Source organism: Schistocerca serialis, chromosome 2 (assembly GCF_023864345.2).
Source record: "Schistocerca serialis cubense isolate TAMUIC-IGC-003099 chromosome 2, iqSchSeri2.2, whole genome shotgun sequence".
Classification (NCBI taxonomy): Eukaryota; Metazoa; Arthropoda; class Insecta; order Orthoptera; family Acrididae; genus Schistocerca; species Schistocerca serialis.
In genome coordinates this window covers 516,124,833-516,149,921 of record NC_064639.1, presented here as the reverse complement: position 1 = coordinate 516,149,921, position 25,089 = coordinate 516,124,833, and the positions used below count along the sequence as shown (strand labels likewise).

At 37.9% G+C, this 25,089-nt stretch overlaps 1 protein-coding gene across 1 annotated transcript in view; it reads right to left on the bottom strand.

Moving 5' to 3' along the window:
• Positions 1 to 25,089, bottom strand: part of LOC126457482 (alanine--tRNA ligase, cytoplasmic) — a 184,324-nt gene that overhangs the window by 88,341 nt on the left and 70,894 nt on the right. The window contains exon 8 of the mRNA XM_050093777.1: positions 3,258 to 3,384. Coding sequence (XP_049949734.1) covers positions 3,258 to 3,384 — 127 coding nt within the window. The remainder of the gene's footprint in view (positions 1 to 3,257; positions 3,385 to 25,089) is intronic.

Genomic DNA, 25,089 nt, shown 5'->3' with positions numbered 1-25,089 from the left:
CTGTGTAATGACTGAAGCTAATATTTTGTATATTGTTGGTAGGCATGTTATGGGGCGATATTTTGCTGGGTTTGCTGTGTCTGCTTGATCTTTAGGTTTCAGATAAGTTATTCCATGTGTAAGTGTATCAGGGAATGTGTATGGGTCTGCAATGTAACTGTTAAATAATTCAGTTAGATGTGAATGTGTTGAGGTGAACTTCTTCAGCCAGAAATTTGCTATTTTATCTCTTCCAGGGGCTTTCCAATTGTGAGTAGAATTAATTGCTTGGGTGACTTCATGTTGCAAAACTATCACTTCAGGCATTTGTGGTATCATCTTGTATGTGTCTGTTTCTGCTTGTATCCACCGTGCATGCCTGTTATGTTGTACCGGGTTTGACCATATGTTGCTCCAGAAGTGTTCCATGTCTGTTATGTTTGGTGGATTGTCTATTTTAATGTGTGTGTTATCTATTGTCTGGTAAAATTTCTTTTGGTTTGTGTTGAATGTTTGGTTTTGTTTCCTTCTATTTTCACTTTTTTTGTATCTTCTAAGTCGTTTGGCCAATGCTTTTAATTTCTGCTTCTTTTCATCTAATTGCTCTATCGCTTCTTGTTGTGAGATTTTACCTAACCTTTTTCGTTTGTTTTTTTTTTCTGACATTTCATTTCTTATAAATTGTGTTAGCTGTCCGATGTCTTTTCTCAGTTTTTCTATTCTGATCTGTAGCCTGTGTTGCCACGCTGGTTTTGTGGGTTTCTTCTGTGTGTTGGTTGGTTCTGATCTCTGCCTAGTGTGTATATTTAGTGTAGTGAGTGCTCCTATATAAACCAGTAGTTGTAACTCTTCCATAGTTGTGTTTTCATTTATTTTGTTGTGTATGATTGTGTTGATAGTTTTTATTGTTGTTTCGACTTTTGGGTTATTTGGCGGTCTATGCAAGAATGGTCTAATGTCTGTATTTGTGTCTTTGTATTCTATATATGTCAGCTGAAATTTTTCTTCTATATCTAACATGTGTGTCACTTCATGTTCTATTTGTGCTTGTTCTGGTGGCTGTCTTAAGATGTCGTTTTCCTCTGATTGTTTAATTGATGCGTGTTGTTCTTTGTTTGTTTGCTCTGGGATGTTTGAGTCCATTACTGTATTTTCTTCTTCTTCTGATTGCACATTGTTTTGTTCCAGTATTTGATGTACTTGTTGTTTGATGTTTTCTAATTCTGACTGGGGTATCCTGTTATTTTTGATTATTACACGGATCTGATCAGCTAGTCGTTGTTCTGTTAAAAATTTTAATTCTGGGTATCTGGTAATAAATGTTGTGTATACTTGGGATCTGTATCCAGTTGTGTTGGTTCCTAAGTTTGTTGCTTGGTAATAACAGAACATGAGGTGTCGGTTAACTTCATCTGACCATCTCATCCTCCGTCTTTGTTTTCCTTCTAGAGTGGTTGCAGGAAGCATGTCCTGCAAAACACCTCTATTTGGATTTAAATCATTTTCCAGTTGGCTAGCAGTGTCGTTACCATTGTGGGCGGGCATAGGGTTCAAGTGTCGTCCCCGACCATGACGGCACTTGTCCGAGGCTTCTTTAGTTCTGTCCCGAACCAACTAATCACACTAAAAGGGGGGTTAGCCCTATTAGTGGTTTGTTCTTTTCGTCGCCTTTTACGACTGGCAGAACATACCGGAGGCCTATTCTTTTCCCGGGCCTCCAAGGGGAATTTATTATTATTATTAATAATATTATTATTACCAATTTGATTGGACTTTCTTTGGTGCAGAAGCAGTCAAAAAATATTTTTGTTAAACTGTTTGTGTTCATTCTGAGGATGTCTCTATAAAAATCAATTCTTCTTTTCCTCATAGTGTCAGAGTTTTTCAGTAGTTTAGTAAAGGGTTTTGGTTTTGATGTGAAGTAGTTTGCATGTGAATAATTTTGTTGTGGAATCTAGGCCCAAGACTTTTTCTTAATATCTTCCTTTCTTTGGTCTCCTGCCTTTCACCTGAACCACGGCTGGTGGTGGACAATGTGTCAGCTGCATACAAGGCTTTCGGTTTTATTACTGTATTCTAATGTCTTATTTTTGAATTCCCTACAAGGGACTTCTTGTTATGTGTTTTTGCTGAGTTGGAAAGTCAGTTCAACTTTATACTTCTAGATTCCATTACTTTTTTCTATGTCTGTTTTTTGTTCTCCCATACGTTTTCTAGGGCGCAGTTAAATAGCAGTGGGGAGAGTCCTTTCCTTGCTGTACACCAGTTTATGTCTCAAAAGGGTCAGAGAGTTTTCCCATAAATAAATAAATAAAAAGGGGGACAAGACAGAGAGGTTCCAGCTCAAAATAAAAACCAAATGAATAAATAAAATCACTGAAGAAGAAAGGAAAGAAAGATCAGAAAGAATGAAAAGATACTGGGCTAACTGAAAGGCACAGAGCATTAAAAATTAATTGATTTAATGTACCACAAAGAACATTGAAATGGAAGACGAAGAAGAAGAAGAAGAAGAAGGTATATAGATTTCTACAGTCTTTAAAAAGGGGTTTTATTTTGTGAGCAAGAGACAAAATTTTTATATTACTAGGACCAACTTCCTGAATGGCCAATGTTCAGTGTCACCTTTCGCACTCTCCCATCTCCGATCCGTCAATTACAGTGTGTCACCGAATGTTACCTCTAATTTTCTTTAACACAAATTGTAGGTCTTTCCTCACATACAGCATAGTGTCAACTAACAAAACTGTTTCTTATTCTGACAGGAGACATAGGATACAATTTATTTGCCTAAATGGATGGGGGAAGGTGACCTAGATGCAGTAATAAGGGAAGATTGTAGTTCAATGTCCATCGACACCTAGATCATTAGGGGTGGACCACTGGCTCAGACAGACTAGAAATCCACAATGAATTTGCTGAAGGAACCATCTTCAGGTGTAATTTAGGAAAAACATGGAGACCCTTAATCAAGACCATTGGAAAGAAATTTATGTATTCCTTTCAAACAATCTCTGTTTCTTAATATGCCACTGTTTTTGTAGAAAGCTATAACACTTGTGTCACTGTGACGATTAAAAATGTCCACATAGAAGAAACACACATCTCTCTGTCTCCTAAAGAGCAATACATTCTATAACAGGTAAGCACTAATTCTAACCAAACTTGGAAAAAGAGACAGTATACACTTCAAAAAATACATAATAAAATAAAAATAAACTGCAAAGGTTCCACAAAAAACTGAGCACAAGTAATTAGAAAATAGATGTACTAACTACCTCAGGAAACGTTTCTCCTAATAAATCAACCACTGTGTGAACCAAAGAAGCAAAGAACCTAGGCTTTGCATTTAATTTTTCTGTAGCATAACGAACAGCACGTCGCAATATCCGTCGCAGCACATAACTAGAACATAAAAAAAAAATAAAAAAATTAAAAAAAAATCACCTTTAGCAATCAAAGAATAATTTAATAATTTATAAATAAAATAAGAAAAATCAATTCAGAACATTTAAAATTTATTGACATCATACTGGAGTACAATGTTAATCATTTCATAGAGGTTTAGCTATTCCTGGAGCAAGTGACGTAAGTGACATAATTTTCCAATATGAATTTCAACTACAAGCTACAACAAATGGCAAAAGTTCAGGAATGCTCCGGAGTGTGTTGGGATCCTCAGTGTTTGTGTTGTACATTAATAAAATGATAGACAATATTCACAGTATCATCCTAGTTTTTGCATATGATGGCATTAATTATAATAAAGTACTGTCCAGAAAAGCTACACAAATATTCAGTCAAATCTTTATAGGATCTTAAAGTGGTGCAAAAATTGGCAACTGACTTTAAATAGTCAGAAATAGAGCATTTTGCACCTCTCAAAACGAAAAAATGTAGAATCCTATTACTAAAATATCTATGAGTCACAGCTGTAATCAGTTGGCTCATATTTAAGTGTAACAATTTTTGGGATATGAATTGAAGTAATACCATAGGCTCTGTTGTAAGTAAGGCTGGGGCAGACTCAGTTCATTAGTAAAATACTAGATAACTGTATTCAGTATCCAAAGGAAATTGCTTCCAAAACGCTGTTAAACCCATCCTAGAATATTGGTCAAGTGTATGGGAGCCATTCCAAATATGCCTATTACGGGATACTGAATATATTCAAAGATGATCAGGACAAAGGGTCACAAGTTTGACACATGCGAGAGAATCACAAAGATGCTAAAAAATGTGAAGTGGGACATTCTTGAAGGTAGACATCAACTATCTTGTAAAAGTTTGTTTGCAATGAAACGAGGAATTTACAGATATATTACAACCTCCTATGTATCATTCCTGTATGAACCATGAAGACAAGTTCACACTAATTACAGTGCAACAGAAGCATTCTAGCTATCCTTTCCACACACTGTACTTGAATGGGATGAGAAGAAGCTCTAATATGAGGGGTCACCAAAAAAACTGGAATCATTTTTGAAAGCTAATATTTTGAATATTTTTTTTTATACGAAACTACCTTATCCCCTTTGAAATACTCTCTATAGCAACTAATATATTTGTCCCTCTGGTGCTTCCACTGTTCAAAACATTTTGTGTAGTCATCTTTAGAAATGGCTGACAGTTCCGCCCTGATTTTTTCTTAACTTCTTCAATGTAGTCAAATCGGTGTCCTTTGATGCCTCTTTTCATGCATGAAAATAAGAAGTAGCAAGGAGCCAGGTCAGCTGAGTATGGTGTATGGGGGCAGTGGAACCATGCAATTTTTAGCCAAAAACTGTCTAACAGTGATGGCTGTTTGTGCAGAAGCCTTGTCGTGGTGAAAGAACCAGTCTACTGTCTGCCACAAATTTGCTGAACTGAGCTCCAAAGTAACCCACCAATCTCTGATGGTTGATCAGTTGTCTGTCGACGGTCTGTGACACAAGCTCTTGAATTTATTCAATATTTTCATTGATTCGGGTTGATGATGGATGTCCAGAATGAGGTTTGTCATCAACTGACATGTCATCATTTTTAAATCGAGCAAACCACTCATACACTTGAGTTTTTCCCATAGTGTCATCTTAGAAAGCTGTTTTCAACACTAAAATAGCTTCAGCAGCATTTTTACTGAGCAGAGAACAATATTTCACAGGTGCACATTGTTCACTTGAACTTGCCATCATAAAAAACAAAAGAAGAATAAAATGACACTAGCAAAAACGAACACTGCAGATGAACATACCCAGCCAGGTCGACAACACAGGCAGCAGTGAACTGGCAAGGAGTTGTGCTATACATGTTTAGTGGCAGAAATACTTACTACACAAGCTCCACCCATAGCAATATTATTCCAGTTTTTTCTTGGGTACTCTCTCGCAAGTTGTACAACAAGAGGATCCCTTTGCCACATACTTCACAATTGTTTGCAGGGTATAGATATAGAGTACAAATGGGTGTGGACTACTTCACTTTAACTGCTTGTCATGGACCTCACGGTGTACAACAGCCAACACTGATGCTTCACAACTGGAGGAAGGTATTTACTGTTTATTGGTTTTAATGGTTTTGGAAATACCCATTATTGTTCCACCCTCATATACTTAAAATGAGGCAAATTCTTATTGCTACTGAGACAACATACAAAGCCAGTGTATCTGGTTATTTTCTGTGGAATGTCATAGGCAGTTACAGCTGTTGATTACTCCTAGTAATAAATTGCCAACTTGTTTCTGTCAATTCTCTTTTACATCACACCACAATAAGCACAAGTGTAGAACTCTACAATTCCATGAAGATGAACTCATAGGTTGTCTATTGTTAGGTAACAGAATGTAAACAGACTCAAATTTAGGATCCAACTCTACCACTTAACAAAAAGTGTGAGTATGAATAATGCTGTGGTGTTATAAATATGGAAGCAGTTACTCACATAATAGCCACTACTAAAGTATTTACATAATAATGTGGGTTTTTATTTATAAAGTCATAGGATTATTCCAAGCTACAATGTAATTGATAGCAGCTGGCAGCGAATCACTCTAGTCACGTGGTCTATAGGTGCAACAAATCTGTTTGCAGTCACTTAACTCATTTCAGAGGAGAGTTGATAACTAAGAGCACAGAAAAAAATTGTCCAAAGACCAAAATTTACATATTCATTTGTTATGTAAAACAAATGTTTTGCAAATCCTATCAAAAATTTAATAATAGCTTCCAAGTTATCATTGGTGATATTCTGCGACTGGTTAAACTTCCCATGCAGTCTTACTGTGACAAAGCACCATAGGTACATATTAGCATATTTTTAGAGTGTACAGACATCTGTGAGGTCCAACATTCCAACCCCCTCCCCCTCCCCTTCCCCCTAACCTCCACCAATGACTCCCCCCGTCTCTAATGACCTCCTTGGTGGCAGAATGTTAAACCCTAATATTCCTTCCTTTTTTCCTTCTACTAATGACAACATGCTTGACCTAAATCTGCCTCAAGTGGGCTGTTTCTCTTCTCACCACTGAGAAATGCATAAACAGGGGTGGGTAACATTCACAGTGACGAGAAACTGAGATTCTTGCAGCATGAGACAGGTTTTATGAATTTAGTAGGTTTCTTGGCTCCAACAACAGTTCGTCGAGCATTTGTACGATTCTCCCACATTGCCTAAACAAACCTGCGAAAAATTGTGCATTTCTTCTTTTAGAAAAGGAAAAATACCGAGTATATATGGACTGGGGGAAAGGAATGAAAAAGAAAAGCACCTGGTAGAATTTTGCACAGAGCATAATTTAAACATCACTAACACTTGGTATAACAATCATGAAAGAATGCTGTTAGTTACGTGTTCCATTGATCAATCTCACGGAAACCGTTGATGATGTAGAACGTGTCAACTGCATAAGAAATGCACACATGAATCAAGGTTTTTAAGCTTAAAGTTTTTATCGCATATCACATCCCATTAAATGGCACAAAATGCAAATTATACCTATACATTCATTTATTCCTATTCAAGAATTCATCTATGGTATAGAAGGAATTGTCAAGGATATATGATTTCAATTTATTTTTGAAACTATTACTGCTTTCTGTCAAGACATTTTATTCCACCTGGAAATTTATCGAAAAGTTTTACAGCAGCATATTTTTCCCCTTTCTGTGTCAAAGACAGGTCAAGCAGAGGACAATGTAAGTCTGTCTGTCTTCTAGTATTATAATCATCAATGTCACTGTTGTTTTTAAACAGGTCCATGCTGCTGAGAACCACTTTCATTACTGAGTAAATGTACTGTGAGGCTGTAGTAAGAATTCCTAACCTTTTAAACAGATGTGCGACTATGAGCCCCACACATAATTCTGACCACTTTCTTTGAAGCAGTGAAAACTTTTTGCCTAAGTGTTGAGTTACCCCAAAATATTAATCCATATGAAATCCAAGTAAAAATATGTTAGCTTGCTAATTTCTATATCCTCAAAATTATTAATTATTCTGATTGAAAAAGCCACTGATCCTAGTCGTTTTAGGAGATCCAAGATATGAATTTCCAATTAAGATCCTCATGTACATGTACAACCAAAAACTTAGTATGTTCTACCCTGGCTACTTACTTTTGCCACAGAAAGTTTGCAGTAGAAAATCAGATGTACTGTGTTTTTTCAAAGTTCAGAGCAAGTCTATTCGCAGAAAACAGATCAATAACCTATCCAAAGAAATTGTTTGTATCATTTTCTATTGGAGTTTCTTTTACTGGATTAATAATGATGCTTGTATCATCATCGAACAACGTCAGTTAACTTCTTGTTTCAGATAAGAAGGGAAGTCATTTACATATTTTAATAACAGAAGGGTACCCATGATCGAAGCCCATGGAACACCTAATGTATTTTCACCCCAGTTAGATGAAGTGGGATACTTTCTTAAGTCACTTAATCCATATAAAGAAACTTTTTCTTCCTTTTCTGTAGATATGACTTAAACCACTCATATGCTGTTCCATTTATACTGTAGAATTGTAATTTCTGTAACATAATGACATGGTTCACACAATAAAATGCTTTGGACAAGTCACAGAAAATTCCTACTGATGACATCTTACTATTTAGATGCTCTATTATGTGTGCAGCAAAATTGTATATTGCTGTTCCCGTAGAACAGCATTTTTGAAATACAAACTTTGATTTACTAAGTATCCCTTTACTGTTGAGATGGCTAACCACTCTTGAGTACATTACTTTCTCGACGATTTTTGAACATGATTTAAGCAAGGTTACTAGCCACTAATTATTGACATCTGTGGTATCCCCTTTCTTGTAGAGAGGCTTGACAATGTCATATTTTAACCTGTCTGGGAAAATACCTTGTGTTAACGATTCATTATATGTATGACTCAGAACAACAGCTTAACTGCTCCACATTGTTTTAATATCTTGTTGGAGAAGTCATCTACTCAAAGAGAATTTTTTTTAAAAAGATTTAATGATTTTTCCTTATTTCACAAGGGGTTGCTAGATGAAAATTAATCTTAGAAGGATTTCTCAAAACTGATCTTCCATGTACTGCTTGGCTTCTTCTTTTGAACTATTCTCATCAATTTTTTCACCTATACTTAAGAAATGGTGGTTAAATACATTAGCTACTTTTGTATTGTTTGTTAAGATTGTCTCATTGTATTTAATAGTAATACTACCTGCACCAGTCATTACTCTCTCTTCCAACAACATTCCACACTGATTTGATTTTATTGCCCTAGTTGTTAATTTCATCTCTAATATACATATTTTTTTATTTTATGACAACTTGTCTCAGTATGTTACAGTAATTTTTATAGTGTAAAATTACTTTTGGGTCTTTACTAATTCTTGCTGTCTCATACAATTTTCTTTTTATTCCTGAAGACACTTAAATACCTATAGTAATCCAAGGATTCTTTGAAAACTGTTTGGTCTTACATTTAGTAATTTTTTTGGGGCAACAATGTTCAAAAACGGATATAAATTTATCAAGAAATATGTTGCATTTATCATTAGCATTTGGTTCATTGTATACATCGCCCCAATCAACATTTCTTAAACTTTCTCTGAGGTGCTCTATAGATACCAGGTTGACCAGCATTACACTTTTACTTAATGGTTTCTAAACTGTACACCCTGTTAGGTTTTGTAAGTTAATCAATTGTGCATCATGGTCTGATAATCCATTTATCACTGGGAGAGCATGACAGATTAATAACTTCTTTTTGTCTGACAGACACCATAACATGGTGTGAATAGCTCCCAATCTCCTAATTGGGACCTATACATTGTTGCTAGTATCAACACTACCCAGCCAGTTCACATGCAGAAACCTCAAAGTGCTGACCAACACAAAATTTGCTTACTTCTATAGTTCTGTATTTATACACTTGTTTTGTGTACATGGCAACTCCTCCTCTGTCCATGATGGATCTGCAAGTATAAGAAGCTACATTATAATAATTTATACTGGCACTTTCCATCCCCACAGTTACATGGTGTTCAGACAGACAAAATATATTGATCTCATTCTTATTCTTATTTCTGAGATCATCTAAACACACTAACAGCTCATCTACTTTATTTTGTATTCCCCTGATATTTTGACGAAGTAAATTGATACTACCCTTAGCTTTATCCCTATTTAGTGTACATGAAGCTTCTTTTATTCTACTTTTCTTGATTGTTGTCTGTCTGGACTTTGGCTTGAACCTAAATAAACCTGCCTGCCTGATGCCATTAACCACAGGGATCATCCCTTGTGTGACTGTGAACCCACTTACAATATCTGCTAGTAGAGAAGCCAGGGTTGCCACAAGTTTCCCGATGTGAAATTCCCTGATATTTTCCCGATTTCCAGACAAGTTTTAACATTTTTCCCTGCCAAATTTTGAGATGTCAAGGGTAAGTTAAGACGTAAGTTGACAATCTGTCTCTGCAGCTACAGTACAAGAAACAATAGTGCAAACAAGGAAATACCCAAGAAACAGCTTGCAAGCAGATGGTGTTTCCTTATGTGAGCAAAAATCTTAAGTACTAACATCATCATCTTCTGTAATGAACTGTTTTTAGATGGAGAAAGCAAGCCAAATGGTATGTATTTTTCATTAAGACCACTGATGTTATTTTATCTCAAGAAAATGAAACATTTGCTGACAAAAATACGTGTTTCCTTGAAGTCACAACAGATTTAAAATGCCTTCACCTACTAACTTCAGTAAAAAGTAGGCATCTTGAAAGAAGTGTATAAGGCGGGGAAGAATTGTGTAAACCAACACTGTAGGTGATCACCAATAAAATGTTGGTTCTACTATACAGGGTGTTACAAAAAGGTACGGCCAAACTTTCAGGAAACATTCCTCACACACATATAAAGAAAATATGTTATGTGGACATGTGTCCGGAAATGCTTAATTTCCATGTTAGAGCTCATTTTAGTTTCGTCCACCTACGCTCAATGGAGCATGTTATCATGATTTCATACAGGATACTCTACCTGTGCTGCTACAACATCTGCCTTTACAAGTACGACACAACATGTGGTTCATGCGCGATGAAGCTCCTGCACATTTCAGTCGAAGTGTTCGTACGCCTCTCAACAACAGATTCGGTGACCGATGGATTGGTCGAGGCGGACCAATTCCGTGGCCTCCATGCTCTCCTGACCTCAACCCTTTTGACTTTCATTTATGGGGGCTTTTGAAAGCTCTTGTCTGCGCAAGCCCGGTAACAGATGTAGAGACTCTTCATGCTCCTATTGTGCATTGCTGCATCAGCGCATCAGGGATTCCATGCGACAGAGGGTGGATGTATGTATCCTCGCTAATGGAGGACATTTTGAACATTTCCTGTAACAAAGTGTTTGAAGTCACACTGGTACGTTCTGTTGATGTGTGTTGATTAATGTGATTTGAAGAGAAGTAATAAAATGAGCTCCAACATGGAAAGTAAGCATTTCCGGACACATGTCCACATAACATATTTTCTTTCTTTGTGTGTGAGGAATGTTTCCTGAAAGTTTGGCTGTACCATTTTGTAACACCCTTTATTTTTTACTGTTGGTTATTACTCACTGTGTTACATCTATTATTCTAAAGGTATTGTGTGATTTTTCTTTCAAGAAATACACTAGTACATAGCGTACAAACTACCATCAACTGACAATTTTCTTATTCTTATTGTCCATCATTTCTAACGTACTTTTGAAGTGTCAAAATGTACTAGAACAAACAAAATGTCTATAAAATGTCACAATGTACAATGTTCTTGTGGCGAGATAGTTGCAATTCCTGGAAGCCATTGCCCATGGCCTCTGGCCTGCTGTGGCATTATGCCACACACAAACAGACCTGGCCTGTGGACAGATTGGTGAGACTAGATTCAAGAGGCAGGGCCTACACGTTAGTGGGAACCAAATGGATCCAGATTGGCAGGCTTAATCCATTATAGATACCCACAGAAACAGCCCGTGGTTTTGTCCAGTCAAGGAAATCCAATCATATGGCCAGCTGTTCACAAGCCACAGACAGAATACTGATGAAATGAGACCATGGTGATCAATCCATGCAACAGGTAAGTTATTGAAATACGCTGAGAATCAATAATAACGAGAATAAGTAGCAACTCACCATAAAGAAGATTATCACTGAGCTGCAGGCAGCCACATACAAAAGACAATCACACTCTCACAACTAATTTTTCAGCCATTACTTTTGTCAGAAAATGAGAGCACACACGCGCCCCCCCCCCACACACACACACAACTCCTGCACACATGACCGCCGTCTCTGGCTGCTGCATCTACACTCTCTGAGAATCAGATTCAGACAAACTACTCCTCATGCCTCGCTGCCTCTCATTGGCAGCTGCTAGGCTAGTGACAAGAAGTGGTGGCAGCACTAACTGCAAGCTGAGGGGAATAGTAGGACGGGGAGAAATGGTAGTAATGAGGAGAGTAGGGAAGCGATACTCAGATGTACCCAGCCAGTGACAATGCACAACACCTCAGTAAACAAACCATTTCATCTACTGAGACAAAAAACGAGATTTTTCCAGTGTTTTTTCAAATTTCCCTGATTTCTCTGACGTGTTTGAAATTCCCTGTTTTCCAGAACCTGTGCAATCCTGGAAGCTAACTTTTCTTTCCCTTTCCTATTTAGGTGCATGCCATGTGTAATGTATCCCCATCTGCCAATAGCAGCAACTGAAACAACACTTATGTGAGATTATGCCTGTGTCTGTTCAGCTCACCGCTGAAAGACCTCCACAAATCGCACACTTGTGTGCCCAGTTTCTGCTCCTATTTTAGACAGGTCACTCCTAATACTACATCTTGGAGTCAGAGCCAGGCAGTTTCCTGCTCCCCCAACTATAATGACCTGATCTTCCTTCTCAAAGTCCCTGCATAGCTGACCTAAGTTTTTTGTCACCTGGCTAAGGCTAGCACTTGGTTTCACAAAACTTGTCACCTGGTATTTTGCACCTAATTTCTCCTGAAGCTGCTGGCTTACACCCCTTCCATGACTGCTACCTAGAAGCAGAATTCTTCTTTTCCTATTCTGATTTGATCCCGACCTGTCTTTTTTCTTTAAGATAATATTCTGTTTCAACCTACATTCAACTGTATCTGGATGAAGCCCTCTCTCCATTACTTCAGACAGCAAGCCAAGCTGATATACTAACTGAATTTCTAAAGTTTTTTCAACAGTTTCCCTTTTTCTCCCTTTGCTTGCTACCTTTTTCCAACACCCCACCTCTTTTTCTTCCTGTAGCCTACATAATTCCAAATGCGCGTTTTATAATTCAGCCTTAAAGGCACAAAGTTTTGCCTCCTTTTCAGCGATTTTTCTGTCCTTTCTACATAGCCTACATTGCCATGGAAGACCCTCATTATCTACCCCCGTTTCCTCGCCACTACATTCGTCCTAATGAAACGACATGGAGGAGACCTGGAGGCACCGGAAGATTTCGGATTGATTATATAATTGTAGGACAGAGATCTCAAAACCAGATTTTAATTGTAAGACATTTCCAGTGGCAGATAACGACTCTGATCAAGTTGTGGACTGAAACTGTTCAGTCCATGAAGTTACCACACAATGAACAGCTTTGAGGGTAAATGGACACAAAGTTATACATCTACAGCTAAGAGTAATGATGGAGCATTGTATATCTGATAACTGGTACTATAATCACACACATGCACAGCTAAGAGGTTTTTTGGACCCAATGATGGTCTGAGCCTAGACTGAAAGCGATCGTCTGTAATAAAATATACTGTCACAGCTGTGTATTGCACAATGCAGTTCACAACATTCATTAAAGATGTGCAGCACCACCTTCACAAAAAGTTATACAATCTGCACAATGAGCAAGCAGTAAAGAAAACCAAAGAAACATGTGGAGTAGCACTTAAAGTCTAGGGAGAAGCATTAAAAACTTCAAGGTTTGTCAGTGAATTGTAATTCTGTCAGAAATGGCAAAGGACTTGGAAGAGCAGTTGAATGGAATGGTCTATGTCTTGAAAGAAGGTATAAGATGAATATCAACAAAATTGAAACAAGGATAATGGAATATAGTCAAATTAAATCAAGTTATGCTTAAAGTAGTAGATGAGGTTTGCTATTTGGGCAGCAAAATAACTGATCATAAATGAAGCAGAGAGAATATAAAATGCAGACTGGCAATGACAAGAGAAGTATGTCTGAAGAAGAGAAATTTGTTAACACTGAACTGAGATTTACGTGTCAGGAAGTCTTTAGTGAAAGCATTTGTATGACGTGTAGCTGTGAATGAAAGAAAAACATGGGCAATAACCAGTTTCCACCAGAAAAGAACAGAATCTTTTGAAATGTGATGCTACAGATGAATGCTGAAGACTACACGGACTGATCAAGTAACTAATGAAGAAGTACTGAACAGAACTGGGAAGAAACGAAATCTGGGGCACAACTGAACTAGAAGAGGAGATCAGTTGATAGCACACATTCTGAGACATTAAAGAATCATCAATTTGGTATTGAAGGGAAGTGTGAGGGAAAATTTTAGAGGGAGGCCAAGAGATGAACACAGTAAGCAGATTCAGAAGGATGTAGGCTGTAGCAGTTATTTGGAGAAGAAAAGGTTTCCGCAGGACATAGTAGCATGGAGAGGGGCATCAAGCCAATCTTCAGACTGGAGACCACAATAAAACAATACATTTATATCAAATTAGCTCTTTGCACATAACTGCACCATCTGTGAACAGCCTCACAGAATTACAGACATCATTTGCCAAGACTTTTATATATACCCCTCATTTGCCAAGACGTTTATATATACCATCTCACAGCCTCAAGTTATGTCAGACCCTACAACGTTTTGAATCATTTTCAGCCAGATACATTTTCACTACTGAGTCAAGGGCATACACAATATGAGTAGATTACAAATTTCCTGTTGAGGTGCCTTCTCAATACCACATAACTACACATCGTATATACTTTACAAATTAATGATACAGAACCTTAGCAGCAGAAATCAATATATTTGTCTCCTTGGGCCCTATGAGTACATAAAACAGTCATAACACTCATTTAAAATAAAAGTTGAAAGCACAGTTCAAATCATACACCACTTTCATATCTAAAATCAGATAAACTGTCTTATTCACACAAGGTGCTAACCTGCTCCAAGCCATAATCACATAATCTTAATGTCTGCCATTTATAGTTCCACAAGGCATTTACACTCAGATTAGGATCACACAGCCTAATCACCTCACTGTGGACAGCATGCAACATTTTTAAATGCACGTGTCTTGCATAGGTCATATGTGCCCTCGTCAGAACTGTAGAACACGAATACGAAGAGAAGAGTTAAGAATGACTACATGTTAATTCCAATCGACGTGAGAGAAGACAACTAAAAACAGGGACGTAGAGAAAGATCCATAAAATACGCCATAGAGAAAAACAGGCCATGAACTAAAAATTAAATGCCCTTCACCATACTGCTACAATAGATAAAAAGTAAAATGCGGTTGACAGCCCGCACGTCATTTGCTAAAACGGCCAATATCTCTGATGGCAACACAAATGAGAACATAAATGGTTAAAAAAAGGGCATTCCGTCAGGAAATGGCGGGCTGTCAGAGGTTGAGTGCAATGAGTACAAAGTAGTGGTGGAGCACTACTTAACAAATGGCGACATCTAAAAAGACAGTGGCTGACACACAACCTAGCTAAAATGATCTCATGGCGAGAGGGCCAAGAGGAGGTCGATAAAGCCACTGGGAGAGGCTTAAGAACCCAGAAGGGAGGACCAGTGGTGATACCAAGGTGACACCAATTGCTGACAGACAGCAATACAGAGATCATCAGAGGGAACGCAAGAACTAGCAGGCTAAAGTACGAGGACTGCAGCTTTGGCAGCAGCAACAGCGGCCTTATTTCCTGTCAGATCAACAAGACTAGGAACCCACAAACATCACAGCGGCTTCACCAAGAGTGAGCAATTGCAGCTTTCCAGAACCCACTGTACTACAGGATGGACGGTGTACAGCATACAGAGGGTTTGAAGGGTACACAAAGTCTGAGTAGATGATGCAACTGAAAGTCTGTGTCGCCAGATGTACTGCATGCCCTGATACAGGGCAAAGATCTCTGTTGTAAATACTGATCAGTAATACAAAAGCTGATACCAAAGAATGTCAGTGCCAATGACAAAGGCATACCAGACACCACGGTCGATCCAACAGCCATCAGTGTACACTAAGGTAATATAATGAAGTTTCGTGCGAAGATCGTGAAAGTGAAGGTGACAGAGCAAGGCTGGAGTAGTGTCCTTAGGAAGTGAATTAAGGCCAAGGTGAACACAGGCCACCACACAAAGCCAAGGTGGTGAAGAGTTCAAACCAATCATGAAAGGTACAGGTAGCATGAAGTTAAGCTGCCGGAGTTAGAGCCGAAAGCGAACTCAAGGAGGTAACAAAGAAGAGGTACATGCCCCATCCTGGCGATCAATGGAGTCATTGAAGGAGGCGGCACAGGATGGGTGGCCACACGTGACAGACAAACAACATGCGTATCTGCTGAGAAGAAAGCCACGGTGATAGGACAGCGGTAGTTCAACACTTTCTGCATACAGACTCTCAACCAGGCTAGTGTAAAAGGTGCCAATGACCAAATGGATGCCATGATGGTGGATAGTATTGATACAGCATAAGGTACAGACATGCAGATGCATAAACAAAACACCCATAGTCTAGTTTCGAATGGACAAGGGACTGGTGCAAATGGAGGAGGTTGGTTTGATCTGCTCCCCAGAAAGTACCACTGCGGACACAAAGAACATGGAGACACATGGGAGGACCTCGAAAGTTTCCTATCGAGTATGAGCCCCGGGAATATCACAGTTTCAACAAACAGAAGAGCATCAGGCCCAAGATGTAAAGGTGGTGGACGAAACCAATAGCACAGCCAGAAATTCATACAAACAGTTTTGTCAGTGGAAAAATGAAAGCCATTTTCTATGCTACACAAGTCAAGACGATTGAGACCTCGCTGAAGACACCGCTGAATGGGACAGCTCCATAGAGAATTGCAATAGATGGTAAAATCGTCAACGAAAAGGGAGTCAGAGATGCCTGGCTGGAGACAGGCTATTATAGGGTTAATGGTGATAGCAGACAGGACACTCAGGACGGAAGCCTGAGGCACACCATTTTCCTGGATAGAGGTATCCAAAAAGGCAGAACCCACACATATCTTGAAAATGCTGTCGTCTAAAAATTCCTCAAGAAAATGGGACAAGCGACCATGGAAGCCCCACTTCTAGAGAGGACGGACAGTCCTCCAGCCAGTACCGTAGGTTTTCTCCAAATCGAAAAACATGGCTACAATCTGGGATTTCTGCAGAAACCCATTCATGACATGGGTGGACAAAGTGACGAGATGGTTAACTGCAGAATGGCACACTCAGAATCTACACTTTGCAGTGGTTAGTAAATTGCAAGAGTCGAGCCACCATACCACCTGGGCAGGTATCATATGTTCTATCACCTTGGAAACACAGCTGGTAAGAGAAACGGGGCGGTAGTTAGAAGAAAGATTTTTGTCCTTACTGGGCTTCGGTAGGGGTATGACAGTGGCTTCATCTGGGATACGTGCCCTCTGCCCAGATGTGGTTGTATGTATGAAGCACCAAGTGCTTGCTTCCAAGAGAAAGGTGCTGTAACATCTACATGTGAACATTGTCTGACGGTGGGCGGAGGATTGGGATGAAGTGAGAGTACAATCTAACTCACTCATAGTAAAGGTGGCATAGCAGCGTTCAGGAAGAGAATGGTATCGCTCGAGCCTCTTCTGATCATTTCTGATAGCCAAAGGCAGGGTGACAGTGGGAGGAGCAGGAAATCTCCACAAAATGGCGGCCCATAATGTTGGAGATAGCATAGGGTTCACGATGACATCGTCTGCTAGTCAGGCTGGAAATTGTGGAATGGATCTTGGTCCCAGAGAGTCATTGGAGGTTGGCCCACACAATGGAAGAGGGCATGTAAATGTTAAAAGAACTAGTGAATGAAATGCAGTTTGCCATCATAAGATTACGGTTAGAAACATAAAGGGCACATCTCCGCTCGCAAATTGTGTCCATGACACACCTCAGTCCACCAAAGGCCTAGGACACGTCATGGTAAAGAGCAAGTTCAAGAAATAGAATGTTCTGCGGCAGTAAGGACAACATTTGCACAATATTCCACCAGGTCATCACAACTGGGGAAGTGTTGTTCATTGGAGGTTGCCAGGGAGGAGTAAAGCCTCCATTCGACCTTAGTAAGCTGCCATTTGGGCGTGCATGTAGGTGGGGTAGTCAGCGAATGGATGGCACATGGGAAATGGTTGCTCAAGTAAGTGTCAGAGAGAACAGACCAATCAAGATGTTCGGCAAGCTGGGCAGTGCAGGAGGATAGATCCAAATGGGAATAGGTGTGTGTGGAATCTGAAAGGGACATGGCAGCTCCTGTGTTAAGGCAGAGGAGGTTAAGTTGATCGAGTAGCTCACCCACGAGTGCAATTCTCTGATAGGTTCTGGGAGAACGCACCGAGCAGCAGGAAGGGGTGAGGTACCTCCCCAATAAGCTCAAGGAAATCTGCCCCGATGACAATGAATGTCAGAGGGATATAGACGGTACAAAAGGGAAAGTTCTAGTGAGGAAGGAAAAGGCAAACTGCAATAGCTTTAAGGCAAGTAATCAGGGAGATGGGTTTACTATGATTGTCATCTCTTATGAGCAGCATGACTCTCCCATGACATGGAATGCCGTCCATGGGGTGGAAGGTCAAAATGGACTGGGAAGACATGCGAGAGCTCAAAGCAGACGAGAGGATGCAATTTTGTTTCCTGAAGCCAGAGAACAAGTGGATGCTGCGATTCTCAGAGCAGCCATAAATCCTCTTTGTTGGACTGAAGACCATGAACGTTCCATTCATGGAGCGTCACAACAAGGAAAAAGTGAGGGGTGTCACCTCACTGGCTGCCAAGTGCCAGCCTTCGAAGACTCACTGCTATAGGACACAGAGGCAGGAGGATCCTACTCTATGAGGCCTACAGAAGTGTCAGTATTTTCCTTTTGTCAGCCTGGGCCTGCCAGTTGTGTAGCTGGTGACAGCCCCATGAGGCCAAAGTTTGGCAGCATGTTGCACAGCGGGAGGAGGAGATGGGGATGCTACCGTGACACTGGATGATTTCACAACTGGGACGCTAAATTTGAGGTCGCATATCTGTGTGGGAATGTCCTTCATGGCGCAAGCTGTAGCAAGAACAGTACTGTAGGTGCCAAATGGCAAAACACAGTGTTTCCAACTAGCCAACAACTTGCAAGCTATCAGGTAAGGCACTTTTTCCCCTGACCCGCATCTCCTGGACAGCCCACTCAGTAAGGTATACAGGCCAATCATAGGAGGAGGCAGCATGGTTGCCACTGCAGTTGATACAGTGGGGAGAAGGAGGCAGACAATCACCCTTGTGTGCATCCCTATGTAACGGATCTGGGAGATGTTATTTTTTTTACTGTATTTGTCGATACCAAATTGTAAATGTTTTTTTTATACTTTTTGTCAGAATTTATTGTAATTTGCCTTATTATATGTTAATTTACTTCTGTTTTTGAGAGTGAAAGCATATTGATTACTATTAGAAAATGTATTGAAGAATAGCAAAGAGACTGATTACAAGTGGAAGCTTGTGTGTTCTGTAAAATATCTTTGACGTTGGAGTCGTCTTTGACTATAGTCAGTCGGCAGTAAACTCTTGGTGTGTGTTGACGAAAGAACAATGTGAAGGTCGCCGTCATAAATAATTTTGAATTATGTTACTATTTTTTTTTTTGTATTAACTGTAAAAAAGAAATTACATTTGGAGAAATGGTATTTGAAACACCAAAATGAGGCAAACACGTTGAACCAGGTCATTTCTGCAGCCGACAAAGATGCATTGTGGAATCATACTTAGACAACTGAAGCCAAGACTAATATCGCCTTGCAAACGTCTAACGGAAAAGGTACTGTCACGAAATATGGCAAATTTAAGTAAATAAAAAATAGTGACCATATTTTCAACTTGTGTCTTAGCCGGGATGCCATATTTCAACTGGGGACTGTAGCCGGGATATTGTGTTCACGAGATCTTCAACAGTGCTACGAGGAAGAAAATTTTTGTGTGTTAATACCAGTTTTTTCAGAATGTGTGTTACAGTATGTGTGTTCATCGGGAAGTAAAAGTTTTGGCCAAGAAATGTTTCGGCAAAAAATATAATTTTCGAAAGAAGAAAATACTTCAAGAATTTTGGTCAACAATCACATGGATGGAAAACGTGGTTTTGCAACAGTAGAAGAGTGTTCCAGATAAGTCACGAAACCCTCGTATTTTGTTAAAACAATATTTTTATCCTGTTTTGTATTGTTGTGTATAAATTTTTGTTCTTCACAATGACTTATGAGATTTTCGAGAGTATTGTGCCTAAAGTAGAAAGTAGTAATTTCATAGACTTCGAACATCAGGACAGGTCAAATGAAACAGAAAGAACCGATCAATTTGATTTAAAAAGTTTTCTTGTAAATTTCACGAAAGAAATTAAACAATAAGTTGACGACAATAAGACTTACTGGGATGAAAAAATTGATAACATTTTGTTGCAAGTCCAAGCAGTCAATACCCAAGTGGGTGATCTTTCGAACAGAGTTGGCAGTGTTGAGGAAAAAATTGAATCTGTGGAAGCAAAAGTACATGAAATTGATGCTAAATTGAGCGGTGAAATTAATACTGTAAAAAATGAGTTACTGGTAGATAGGGAAAGAAATTTAATTGATTTTAATGAGATAAAAGGGGAAATTAATAATTTGGATGAGAATACAAAAGTTTTAGTAAAAAATGTACAACAAGAAACTGACAGTCGTTTGGTTACTCTAGAAAAAAAAATAGAGTGCAATGATTTAGAAAACAAAAAATCTGTCAAAGAACTTAGCGAAAAAACTGAAAGTTTTGACATTGAATTTCAAAGCAAAAATCACAATGTCAACACATGCAATCTGGTATCTAATATTCCAGTGAAGCACTTTTTGGTAGATGGACCCTTACATCCCGTTGATTTTATACAGTATTGTAAGGATTGTTTTTTACCTCACTCACCAGATGATATGAAAATTAAATTTGTGAAAAAATTCTTGGAAGGGGAAGCTTTGACTTGGGCAAACCAGATTGTAACTTTGGGGATGACCTTTTCAGAATCTGAATCAAAATTTCTGGAAAAATTTTGGGATGATCTTAAACAAACTAGAATCAAAAGTGAATTTTTGAATGGGAGAAATTAGAGAGAATCAGATGGGAGCATGAAACAATTTTGCAAAAGTGAACTTCAAAAACTTATTCATTTAACAAAACCTTTGGAAGACTTGATCAAAATTGATACCTTAAAGAGAAGATTGCCATCAGCAATGCAGTTGAGTTTAGTTCATTGTCCTGATAGTAATGTAGAGCAGTTTCTCAATTATATTCAAAGTTGGATAGGGTAACAACAAGAACTCATAGTGGGTTTACTCAGAAAGGTAATGGTCAAAATTGGGGAAATGACAACTTTCAAAAAAGGGAACAAAACAATTATCATGGTGTCAGTCAAAATTCAGGGGGATATAACAATTTTCAAAAGAAGGACCATAATTTTTATCCAAAACAAGAACAACATTTTCGCGGAAATAATCAACAAAATAGAGAACACTTTAGGGATCAAAATCTACCAACAATCAGGTAATGTTTGGCATAGGAATGGGAACAGAAATGTTGATCAGAGACATTGGCAGAACCACAATCAGCAGTTCAAGCAGGAACAAGTTGTAATTCAGGAAACAAAAAACGAGTAGACGCCCCCTTGAAGGTCCGCAAGGTTGAGGCAGAAGGTGAGCATGATGAAAGGACCAATCGATGTGACTATCATAAACCCAAACATGACAGTCCCAAACCTAAGCTATCACATGAGGTCATTAGTTGTTACTTATTGAAAAAATTTCAAGAGGAAAATAATGATGATATTGATAAAGATAAAATTTTCAGTACACAAGAACATACAGTAGATAAAAAGTAATTGTGATTCATTTAATTTAACAGAGTTTTACACTTGGGCAGAAAAGAACAACACTTTGTCAGATGATGTAATTTGTAGTAGTTCAGAGATGTGTGTGAATGAAAGAGAGAATGCATGCTGTGAGAATGAAAATGTTGGTGAAAGGGATCTGGTAACTTTAGAAAGGGGAAATAATATTTTGGGGGATAATTTGAATGTGTATGACCTGAATATGTGCAATGATGATGATGTTGAGGAAAGGTATTTCATTAGTTTAAATAGGGAGTTGGGTATACACATGGTTGAAAATGGATTAAATAGTGAGAATATTATAGAAATTCCCAGGGATGTTACCAGGATGAATAAGGCTCACAAGCTGGGTGTAGGTGAAAGTGTGAATTTTGATGTTGTTGGTAAAGAATCTGACTACACAAATAATGACGACACATGTATAACTTCTAGCCTAAGTGAAACTTTTACAGATACTAATGACACACACACATTTCTTATGAATTTATGGCTGAACAGTGAAACTATTTCTTTTGACAAGAACTTTAGAAAGATGCTTATTAATGTATGTGAAACTGTATGTCCTGAGTGGTGGAAAAAGATGAGATATTTTATTTTTGAAAAGCTGAAGGATAAGTACTTCAATAGTATACAATGTGATTTGGATGAAAATTCTTGGCTATTTGAGATAATAGAGAGTACTAATGACAATTTTGTATCTTGTGCAAATTTTATAACTGTGACAAATAATACATGTAATGATATACCATATGATTCTGATAACTATAGGTTCGGGGAAATTGAAAGTGATTTATTATATGAGGATACAGGTTCTGAGAAAAGTGATCAATTTTGCAGTCCTTATATAAAAGTTCAAATTGGGTCATGGATTGGTAAATGTTTAATTGATACGGGAAGTGAGGTCTTGGGAATATCTGAAAGGTTAAGCAAGAAATTGAAAGTGGGGAAAGATTATGTTGAAATGCCAGTTGTTGGGGTAAAGATAAAAGGTGCTACTGGGAAGAGCAGTAAATTGGTAAAAAGCCGGGCTTTAGTGACATTTTTAAATTGAAGGCAAGTTGTTCACACATGGATGTTTTGTAATACAGGAATTTAATGAGGATTTTCTTTTGGGTATGAATTGGATAGTAAAAGTAAATACAGCATTTGATTGGGTTGGAAGAAAACTTTTGATAGAAACTAGTGAAAGGGAATACATTCAGACAAATTTTGTGAACACACTTGGTGATCAGAGTAATGGAAATTTTGACAGTATCAATTTACTAAAAGAAAATAGATTGGAGAATATTGAAACTCATAGATTTGATACTGATGAAGTTGAATTTGGGAATTCAGTAAATGTGAAAATTTCAGAAACACAAAATTTATCTGGGGAGCAAAAACAACAGTTAGAAAATCTGCTGTGGGAATACAGTGATGTTTTCAGTGACATACCTGGTAGGGTAAAGGGTTATCAGTGTGAGCTTCAAGAAAAACCTCATGAACCATTTTTCATAAAACCATACAGTATTGCAATATCAAAAAGACCTACTGTTGAGAAAGAGCTGAAAAAGATGGAAGGATGTAATATAATAGAAAGGAGTATCAGTGCATATAATAATCCTCTAGTAGTGGTTTCGAAAAAAGATGGTGGAGTAAAAGTATATAAACAAAAATCATAATATCAAAATTTAAATAACCTATTATCATCTAAAACAAAAGTCCTCCACTGGAATATGCTTGTTAGAACGAAACTACCTGTACAACCAAGTATGTATATTTGCACGTATAAATTAATAATTTGAAGTCACATGTTAATTGAAACTGATGAAAAAACACTGTTGTAACAAAGAATGAGAGAAAGATTTATTTTTACTTTTTTACAAAAAAAATCTCCCTAGTGAGCATTTCTGAATTTTTCTAATTTTTGGAAGCTAAGTCTTCCCTGTGGATGAAGGCATGCATGTGAGGACATGCATGCAAAGGTATAAGTTTCAAAACCAATTTTAGATAAAGCCTCATGATATATGAGCAGTTTATTGTTGTTTATACTGATGTTGTGGGGAGCAAAAGTACTCTTCACAAGAATGTGACTTGTAGTAATATTGTAGTAGAGAGGCAAGTGTACTTAAATAATTGCAGAAAATTTAGATAATACTGATGTATCTTTAGCTGTACTAAAAGAAGAAAATCATAAGGAAAAAAAATATTAATAATACAAAAAAAACCATGAGTAAAAAAAATTTAAAAAGAAAATCATAAGCAAAAAATATACAAAAGAAAAAAACATGAATAAAAAATAATAAAAAAAATATATATATATAAGGCAAATATAAAAAAAATTTTAATCTTATTCTAGAAAATGAGTTTTACCTTCCTATTATTTTCAATCTGTATGCTGTATGTTAGAATATTTTTCATGTATGTTTTATACCATATATATTTGTCATGTCAAATAATTTCTTTACTTGAATTTTTTGTGTATGGGATTGATGGGGAAGTATCACTGCAACAACAGCCAGTAACAAGTCCACAGATTCAAAGAGTCCAAATTTGGAAGAGGTTATCAAATTGCATCATTAATGTACTAATTGTGTAATACAGATCCATCACTGAGTGTGGTCGGGATTTTGTTGTATATGTCCATAACAACAAAAGCCCTGGGGAGCAGTTGTAACGGATCTGGGAGATGTTATTTTTTTTACTGTATTTGTCGACACCAAATTGTAAATGTTTTTTTTATACTTTTTGTCAGAATTTTTGTAATTTGCCTTATTATATGTTAATTTACTTCTGTTTTTGAGAGTGAAAGCATATTGATTACTATTAGAAAATGTATTGAAGAATAGCAAAGAGACTGATTACAAGTGGAAGCTTGCGTGTTGTGTAAAATATCTTTGACGTTGGAGTCGTCTTTGACTATAGTCAGTCGGCAGAAAACTCTTGGTGTGTGTTGCCGGAAGAACAATGTGAAGGTCGCCGTCATAAATAATTTTGAATTATGTTACTATTTTTTTTGTATTAACTATAAAAAAGAAACTACATTTGAAGAAATGGTATTTGAAACACCAAAATGAGGCAAACACGTTGAACCAGGTCATTTTTGCAGCCGACAAAGATGCATTGTGGAATCACACTTAGACAACTGAAGCCAAGACTAATATCACCTTGCAAACGTCTAACGGAAAAGGTACTGTCACGAAATATGGCAAATTTAAGTAAATAAAAAATAGTGACCATATTTTCAACTTGTGTCTTAGCCGGGATGCCGTATTTCACCTACCACAGGTTACACATTTGTTTGGGTGTCGACAGGACTCTCGAATGTGGTTATAACGATGACATGGGTAGCAACACATTGGGTTTGGAATATACTGTTTGACCGTAATAGCTTCATAAGCTGCTTTGATCTTTGACAGAAGAACCACTCTATCAAAAGTGGGCACTAAGGAGGCATCTACCTTTTTCATCACCCAATAGACGGCAATGGCTGAGAGCTACATTTGGAC